At 49.0% G+C, this 9,244-nt stretch overlaps 1 protein-coding gene across 4 annotated transcripts; it reads right to left on the minus strand.

Moving 5' to 3' along the window:
- Positions 1-4,468: 4,468 nt before the first annotated feature.
- Positions 4,469-9,026, minus strand: ZC3H10 (zinc finger CCCH-type containing 10). 4 transcript variants are annotated; one of them, XM_082421821.1, is made up of 3 exons: positions 8,768-9,026; positions 7,920-7,983; positions 4,469-6,457 (listed from the first exon to the last, which is right to left on the minus strand). In XM_082421821.1, exon 3 carries the CDS (start codon positions 6,403-6,405, stop codon positions 5,107-5,109), a length of 1,299 nt encoding a protein of 432 aa, XP_082277947.1. In that variant the 5' UTR covers positions 6,406-6,457; positions 7,920-7,983; positions 8,768-9,026; the 3' UTR covers positions 4,469-5,106. The 4 variants fall into 4 exon arrangements, with proteins under 4 accessions (XP_082277947.1, XP_082277946.1, XP_082277945.1 ...); XM_082421820.1 differs by having other exon boundaries at positions 4,469-6,460; positions 8,768-9,025; XM_082421819.1 differs by lacking the exon at positions 8,768-9,026 and adding an exon at positions 8,433-8,757.
- Positions 9,027-9,244: the final 218 nt, after the last annotated feature.

The following is a 9,244-nucleotide window of genomic DNA, read 5'->3' on the forward strand; positions in this document are numbered from 1 at the left end:
GAGCGGCGTACCATTTCAAGCGGAGAGGCGGGACCAGGAGCTCCCCCACGTGGGATTGGAGTGCCTATGGTATGACGTCATGCAGAGCCGCACCTGCAATTACTCTGTTTTAGAGAGAGCTGGAGTTGCGAAGTTGAGGGGTTGTGGAGCGTCGGGATTTCCTTCCACTCCCTTCAGACGGTTTGGCAGAACTTGGTCTGCGATTCCTACATGTTCATTTGTCTCCTTTCCCACGTTTTCATACTTTAAGCACATTCCTTATCCTTCCACTTTTTTTCTTGCTGGTTGTCCTTACAAAAGGAAAGGAAATTACCCTATTTGGAATGAAAGTGTTCGATGACTGACCCTGTTTATCCTGTTCCCAGTCCTCTACTTTGTCTATGCAGTGTAACGACAGACTCTAGAGAAAACTGGAGAACCCGAAAATTACAGAATTGAGATAATCTAGCCTTCAGGCAAGCGGGAGGGGGGAAAAAGCAGAGTGAATAGGAAGTGAGGCTTTATTTCTCTTTAGAAATCTCCAAGTTAGTTCATTCTATCTCCAAGAATTAGTCATCTCTATTTTAAAGAGCAAATTAAAACTAAATTGGCTCCAAGGGGGGTGGGGTCTCAGCTGCAGCCGAAATGATTACATTTTCCAAGAATTCCTGACCCTGAGGAACTGCTAGGACACTAAAATGGGAAATCAAGAGTAATGAGACAATTCTGTTTCTCATTTGCCTGGGTTATAAGGAAGGTTTAAAATACAGTCAGATGTAGAACTAAGTTCTACATCGCACTGTGTAGGTTTAGGAAGGAAAAAATAAAGGGTATATTGATGATGACTCTCGTTACTAGTTAACTGGACTTAGAGGTGTAGTGTTGTCCAGGGACTTAGAAACTGGACTGATCGGAAGCCCAGGAGGGACAGATTGGTCATGATTACATTCTAATGCGATGTATGTGGGGCTAGTGTTACTCTGTTTGGTTTACAGCTGTTAAATTTTATCTGGCTCTGCAGGGCATAGATTTCATCAGGCTATGTTTCATCAAAGCTGTTTAAAACTTATCCCTGCCCAGGTTCCCTCCCTTAATCTTAAATTTTCTCACTTCCCTTTCTCTACTTCTCTGAAACAGTATCTAAACTGCTTCTTTCAGTTTGCAGAACTTTGTAAGGAACAGTTTTCCATCTGCCTCCTATGTTCTCTGTATTCTGAGAGATGAGCAGGTAAAAAAGCTCAAGGAGTTTGGAGGAGGTGAGTGCCCACCAACTTGACGAACCAGAACTATAGCAGGAAAATGGATGAACATCCTCAGAGGGAAACCTCCCTATAAACTGAAATTTGCCAAACGCTGGAGTAGGGGAAGGGATCCCTTAGGCTGGAGGATGAAGAGGGTGACCTATGGAAGTTCCTTTTCAAACTTTTCCCCTTTCTCATCCTATCTAGATCATCAGATCCTCCTACTGAAGATGGTGTATGGAGGACAAAAGCTCATCCCCAGGAAGGTCTCTTCCCAGCTGGGGCCCAGGAGCCACAGAATCAGCAGCTGCAAGGCACCGGAACAAGTAAACAAGATGGGTCCCCGCCCATTGACAATTCTGTTGCCGAGGTGCCACCTGGTGGTGATAAGCAGTAAATGGGTAACACGAAAAAGGATGGCCATTTGTTAGAGGAGAGCACTTAGACTTCCTGGTTTTGCAATCTGCATTTATATGTAAACTACAGTTGCCTCCCAGGGTTGGATGTGGTAATCTGGTCCCAGCCTACTCTCCAAGATGGAAGGGGCAACGGGATTTGAGGAAACTTCCTCTGTATTATTCCTTGTAAGTTACTGGAAAGTAGTGGTCCCATTGCTGGATGGCTATCATTAGAACTTTCTTATGCCAAGTCTGGAGTCAGACTGCCTGAAGAGATTCCTAGTTCCATTCCTTACTAGTTGTGGAGACTTGGGTTGATTACCCTCTTTAAGTCTTTCTCCTCTGCAAAACAAGTATAATAATAATGCCCATTGTGTCAGTGAAATATTGCATGTAAAGTGCCTAGCACAGTACCTTGGTTTAAAGTAAGTACTCACATGTTAGCAATTTTTCTAGAACTCTCTGCTTATTTCCTATGCAGCAACACAGGACCTTTTTCTCCATTAGGTAGCCCTTCATATATCTGAAGACATCTATTGGGTCTACCCTCAGTCTTCTCTTGCCAGTTTTTTTCAGATGCCCCACTGGTTTGCCAATGGCCCTCTGCAAAAACTATTTAGAAGAACACACAATACTTTAGAACTGGTTCCACTCAGATAGACGTGGTAGAACTACTATATTTACAATGCACAACTATGGTTCTTTTACCCTTATGGAGTTTCTAGAAAGGTGCCTAGAACATAGCAGCCTCTTGATATTTATTAACTGACATATTATGAAGAATAAGATTTTAATTTTTGCAGCCAATTGGAAGTCCCATGTTCTCACATGAATTATTGCTAATATAGATCTCTGCATTTGTTTCTCAGACAGGCTCAAGCAATTTTTAGAGGGAAGGTCGGTCAATCCAAATTGACCCTTTGGATTAATTTAGTCAATACAAGTTACAGACAATTTCCATATTACTTAGTGTTTCCTTGTGTTACTGTTGGCAACTGGGCTTTTCATATTTTTATACAATTAAAAAAAAAAAACATAGCCCTTGGGTATATCACTAGAGACTAGAGATTTCTCTAACATGAATGTGCTAATCAACATTTACTAGGCACAAATGTTCAGTTTTGATTCCATCAAACTCTACTATTAACTGACTCATAATTATTCTCTTATCTGCAATGACTTAGCAGGTGAGAAAGAGGAAAGCAGTTCCTGACATCTGGGAACTGGCCTGACACAGCTAGGCTTTGGAATTATTAGCAGCTGACCTGGGCTCACAGGTACTGTTGAACACAAACAATCTCACAAAACACCAATATCAGACAAGAGTACTCAGTGACTGTGATGAAGTGAGGCAAAAAACAAGATCACTTCACAATTTTGTTTAAGCACTAGACAAGGTCAGTGTGCAAACCACAAAACACCAAACATCCCCCTCTCCCAGCTAATGCAGCTTCAGCTTCACTTTAGACTGCCCTTTTTCTAGATAAGATAAAGATACGCAATTATAGAATTTTCCCTGCTTCCCTGACAGCACTCAATTTAGAGTGAAGCTCCACTTCCTTGAACCTTCCCCCAACTCACTTAATGAAGTTCAAGTCCTGTAGGGTCCTTTCTAACACCCTCTTGCAAGACACACCGTGGTTCCAAATGGCATCCTCTCTCCATCACTGCAATGAGCATTAAACCCAACTTGTTCAACTGCAGGTGTATTCCTGGTGGTCTTTAGCTGGAGCACGTTAATAAAGTACATACGACCTCCACAGTTTCCCAAATCTACCTCTTTAGAGATACTTGGCAAAAAAATAATAAAGTTAGCTTGTCAGGGTTTGGCTAGGATTAATTCATGTTGATATCTATGATCACATTTGTCTAAATGCTCATAAACCATCTCTTTTAATAAACCAGAATTGTGCCAGAAAATCAACATTAGGCTTATCAATGTGTGGTTTCTAGAATCCACAAACAATATTTCAGTATTTGCCCATTTTTAGTCATTCGTGCCGCAACCCCCCCCCCACCTTTTTTTTAAATGACTGGCCTTGACCTAGCCCACCATCTCCAACCCCAGGTGTAACCTGAGTGATCAACCAGACAAGAGAGCAAGAGGTAGCAGGAGATATGATGGGGAAAGAACAAACCAGGATCACTCTCTCTACCCCCAAATCCACTGTCCCATAGACTAGACACCTGAGTTGTTTCCCCTCCATCAGCCATGAGGTGAGGAGGAACTGAGGTTTGGCTACTGGGACCCTTGGCCTTACTGACTCTTAATTGGATTTAAAACCTCTGTGGTTCTATGTGGAGGCAGAGGGAAGAAAGGGACGAACCCTGAGGCTTGTGTCCCCAGAAGAACTCTCCTTTCCCCAGCACCTCTTAAGCCTTGAAGGCTTAAGGCACTGGTGACTGAGGAAGGGATGGGGTAGGAGTTACATCAACTGCTGTCAACTCAGAGAGCAACTGCCACCTGCCCTGCTCTGTTTGAATAAGGGAAGGATCTGTTGATACATATCCCATTCCCATTTCCCAGCACATCCACCCTTCTTAGTACCTGCCCCCTAAATGACCCTAGGAGCCCTGGTTACTAAGGCAACCTGGGAATAGTATGTGCAGATAGAAACCAAAACAAATGGGACTATTTTTAAACAAGACTAGGTGGCTCCAATGTTTTTACCTCACAAAGTACCTTCCCCAAAGCCCCATCTGATCTTGTTCTGGGTCCCTACCCTTCTTCACTGGCCTCCATCCATCCTTACTACTATGTGAGAGTGGGGTCTTTATTTCATTTTGGCAGATCTATTTACTGCTCCCATCTTCCACGCAGAATATCTAAGCAAGTTTTCACTGCCTCCATTTGTTAAAAATATATTTTTTTATTTCTTTGGAACATGGTGGGCCCTGCCCTATGGATGTCCAGGCCAAGCCAAGGTAATGAATGCTCCCCTAGTCTTTGGGCTGGAGTACTATGGTCCCCGCCTTCCCATGGGCCCAGGAGCAGTTCCTGTATTGTCCAACTCAGCTAGGCCCCAAATTGTCTGATGGCTTCTATCAGGCCTTCTCTCCTGGCCACCCACTTCCCAATCTTTCCTGGCTTCCCCTCTGGGCAGGGTATTTTTTTTCTTCCAAAGCCAGTGCTGGAACCTGTGCCATGCAGAAGAGAGGACAAGACCAACGATGTCCCCCAAATTCCCATCAGAGAACACATAGCCCCTCAGTCAGTCCTTCCTCTGCTGGCTTCAGTCTGCACTCCTATGCAAGCCCCCTCTGTGAGGCTGGAAGGAAGATGGACAAGAGGACCCTCATAAAAGGGAGGTGAGAGAAAACACACCAACCCAACCCCTGCTCAGAAGCAAACTCCTTGTAGTCTCTCTTGTCCTAGTTCATGAGTGAGCCCTTCGGACAGGGCCTGGGAGGGCTAGGCGAGTGGGTAGGTAAGGGCCCCTCGACCCCAGCCCTGGGAGGCTATACCAGGGGAGTGTCCATTAGCCCCATCAGTGTGGCATGGCTGTGATACGCATGCTCTGGGAGGCGATGGGGTAAGTCACCATGGGAGTGGTGGTGTGGCTCATTGTGATTCCTGCCAAGGGCTGGGCCATCGATACAGCCACAGGAGCCACAGATACAGCCACAGGAGCCATGGAGACAGGTGGGGGTGCCATTCCCTGGGCAATTGTTTGAGCCAGAGCAGCCGACAGTGGCGTGATCTCTGGGTTCAAGTGTGGGGGTGGGGGTGGTGGAGCGGCAGGCGGTGCAGCATTAGCTGGGGGAGCAGCTGGAGCTCCCGCAGGGGCCACCAGTTCTTGCTGGGACACGGGGCGAGGCTGTAGAGCCTGGCTGCTGAGAGTAGTGTGAGTCTGGGCGATGCCATGGTTAAAAGTGGTGACAGTGCCCACGGTGGGGGCCAGAGTCTGCTCAGTTGCTGGTGCAGTGGAGCTCAGGGTCATGACCTTGGCCTGATTGCGGAACTGGGCATTTTGTTCCAGCAGTACCTCGTTGGTGGCCAGAAGGTTGCTGACCTGCTTCTTTAGCTCCTCTACCCGCTTCCTGAGCATGGCATTCTCTTCCTCTAGCAGCCTGCACTCCACCCCTCGGGGTGGAGCCAGGCTGTATTCATATGATTCAAAATGGGGGCCATCTGGGGGGCAGCATCCACCTCGCCGGCGCTTGGGGCCTGGCTCATGGTCCTCAAAGCCCCTGTCAGGGAGGTCGTAGATATCATAGAGGTCATGACGTCGTCCTGGGGGAACTGGGCCTGTTGAGCCCCCACCACCAGCACCTCCTCCACCCCGGGCATCAAACTCAAAATCCCGCTGCAGGTGACGGAACTTGCACTTGGCGCCTCTCTGGCAATCACCCTTGAGAAAGTCACGGCAGATAGGGACCTCCTCCTTCCCATTTGGTAGGTCAGCTGGTGAAAGGCCCAGGCCGGCTGCCACTTTCTGCCTCAGCCGAGGGGGAAGCTCTCCTGTCTTTTTATAGCCATCCTCATCCTCCTTGGAGCCATGGATGAATCGGCAGTTTGGGCGGCTACACTCCTTGTTCTGGAAGTCATGGCAGAAGATGAACTCATTTTTGCTCACCCCCAAGTTGGACACCTCACTCATGTCCGGATGGCGATAGCGGCAACGCTTGCCTCGCTTGCACACATTCCTCAGGAAGTCTCTACAGATAGCATCTGAGCTGGCCCCGCCACTGCCTGCCCCTGTCCCACTGGCCTCCTCGCTGCCACCGCCTCCAGGGCCTCCACCGCTGCTCCCAGTGCCGTTGGCATAGCTGTCCCGGTCAGGCATCCTGGTCCCCCCCAACTCAGGGCTTTCTTCCTTTTCTTGCCACCCTTGGTGACTGCTAGGAAAGAGGAGAGCTGTGTCAAACAGGGGTCCTCCAGAGGGGCCAAACTCTTGCTGACTATATGGCAGGCAGTCCAGCAAGAGGCAGGCCAGCAAGAGGCAGGCCAGAGGCACAATGGCTCTGGAGATGGAGAATCTAACGGATGAGAATTCTGCCTGGACTGGCTGGCTTGTCAGAAGTCCTGCCCAGGCCCTGTGCACCCGGTCTAGGTCAGAATGATTCACACTTGCCTGGCTGTCGGAGGGAGGGAGCTGGGGTGAAGCTACCTCATCTCACTAACGATGATACGCCAAGGAAGGAGCAGGGAGAGAACAGTGTTGCATTTTATTTCCCCTTCTGAACTGACCTTATTAAAGTTGTGGAATCAAAATTAAAACTGCTGTTGGTGTCTGATTAGGCTAAGAGGAGACTGGGAACAGCGGCTAAGATAAGCTGGTGAGCTACTAAGGGCTGTGGAAAGTGGAGCACTGGTGACATTACTTCCCTGACCCCCTCTTCCACGGGATCTCAGGTGAGGACTCTGTGAAGTATCAGATCTCTAGACCCCAGGAAATCCTGAGTAAAAAGACTGGTATCACCAGCTTGGGGGCAATACCTAAACCTGTCATTTTTTGGTATTCTCTCCCGGATTACCACTATTCTCAACTCTAGGGTGGTCAGCCCCCTCCCCCTCCATTTCAGGGGAAGAGTTCTACAGCTGGAATCTCTACTTATAGACCTCAAAAGGACAAAACCATTTGTGGCAAGATCAAGGCAATAGGAAGGAGTTACTTTCACAGGAACAAGTGACCTTTCTTTACCCATTCTATACCCCTCCTACCCCTCCACGGGAAGATCCCACTGACATCAAACCACATCATTCCTCGCCCTATAAAGATACTCTTTACTTACAGACTCTATAAAAGCTTTTAAAATCTCCTCTTTCCCCAAAGAGCTCAAGAACGTCAGTCCACTGCCCTGGTTCTAGCACTCTCCTCTCCCCACCGCCAACAAGACTAGGAGTCCCTGCTACCACGTGTCTGACCTCCTAAGCCTTTCCAGGCTCCCCCTGCTGTTCAAATAGGAAAACTTCATATTGTTTCCCCTTGAGTATAAGGGAATCTTTCCAATTTCTTTGGCCTTGACGGCCCCCAACCACCCGGTCCATTGCCTTGACTTTGTCTTCAAGGCAAAATGAACCCTAAAATGAACCGACTAGGTCACAGGCCAGAGTTGCAAGAAAATCTGTAAAAGAGGGGTCATCTTCCTCCAAAGGGAGGTCGTCTCAGAAAGACAGAAACAATCAAGGAAAAAAGAGTGGGAAAAGAGAAGACACAAATTTTCAATAAAAGGGAAATGACCTGGTGAAAAATAAATGGCATCTATCCAAGCCTGACCCGTGTTACAAGTCCCACCAGAAGCTGATAATCAGATCTGATATTCCTCCCCACCCAACTTTCCCAGGATTGTTTGATACCTGAGGTAGCTCAGGTGAAGTCCGGGGCTCCTGTGGGTCTCCACCTCCACATCACTGCTGGGTTCTGAACAGGAGAAAAACAGAGACTTGGGTGTGAGAAGGGGTAAGAATGGAGAACTACGGGGTGGTTGTTATAAGAATGAAGTCTGACAAAATGGCAAGAGCTCTGGGCACGTCAAGATTTCCTTAGGATTCAAATTGAACTTCCCCTGTCAAAGGGAGAAGCCGCCAGTAAGAAGAGAGTAGTAAGGAACAGAACTAATTTGGAGAGCCTAGGAGGACGGGTTGGAAAACCAGCCCTGAGTGAACAAAAGGTGAGGGGCACCCTGTCTCAAGGTGAAGGAGGATGTGGGGATCAAAGCCCGGCCTAGGGTTGGGGTTAGGAACTCCGAACAGGGAGCCGTGCAAGGGCAGCGACTGACAGCGCAATGGGATGGCGGATTAGACTTGAGAGCGGTGATTGTGACGCTTCGCAACACCCCAGAGTTTGCGAAAAAAGTCCTAGGAGTTTACCGCAGCATGTCTCTAGCCTGGCAGGTTCTGTGCAGTGCCGCCGGAGCTCAGCCGGGGACCAGGTGAACAGGACACTAAAGGGAGCACTTAGTGAAGCGAGGAAGGGGACTCCGGGTGACATCAAGCAGAGGGGATGGGCAGGGCTGTGACGTCACGGAGCTGGCGTTTGCTCGCGAAGCGGGGTCAGTCAGAAAAGGGATTCGGCCCTGATACGTGAGGAAGAGCCAAGTCGGTCCTGGGGGGCCTTGTGTAGCCCGGCCGAGCCCAGCCGCTGGGCCGGCCCCGACTCCTCCCCTCCGGGCGCGGCCTCCACCTAAGTCTCCCGCCTCCCTCACCTGCTGCCGCCGCCGTAGTTGCTGCTGCCGCCTGCCGGTCCTCTAGCTTCGACAAAGAGCCGCCTATCCTATCGCCCTTCCGCTTCCTGCGGAAGAAATGACACTCTAGCCACCAGACCCGGAACCACACTCTATGGTGTGTGAAGTACTTGCGCGACAAGCCGCAGGAAGTTCCCAGCAAGCTTTGCGTGTCACCATGGCAACCCGACCCAACAGCAAAGAGTCCCCAAAGCGAGACTTTGTAATGCAAGCCTAGACAAGGGAGGAGGGGAACCACTTTTTGCCCCTATGCCCGCGAGATCAACTTGAAAACTGTCCCTGGCGTGTGTAACACCCTTTCCAGCAAGTAAGGGCCACCCAATGCTCCAGCAGCTCCGAGGGCCGGAACCCCCACACCCGACTTGCAGCCTAAGTAGCTTGCTTGACTTCCTCTACATCACGGGGTAGAGAGGTCGACTGTACTGGTACAGAATCCCC

Source organism: Balaenoptera physalus (assembly GCF_965194825.1).
Source record: "Balaenoptera physalus genome assembly, chromosome: 13".
Lineage (NCBI taxonomy): Eukaryota > Metazoa > Chordata > Mammalia > Artiodactyla > Balaenopteridae > Balaenoptera > Balaenoptera physalus.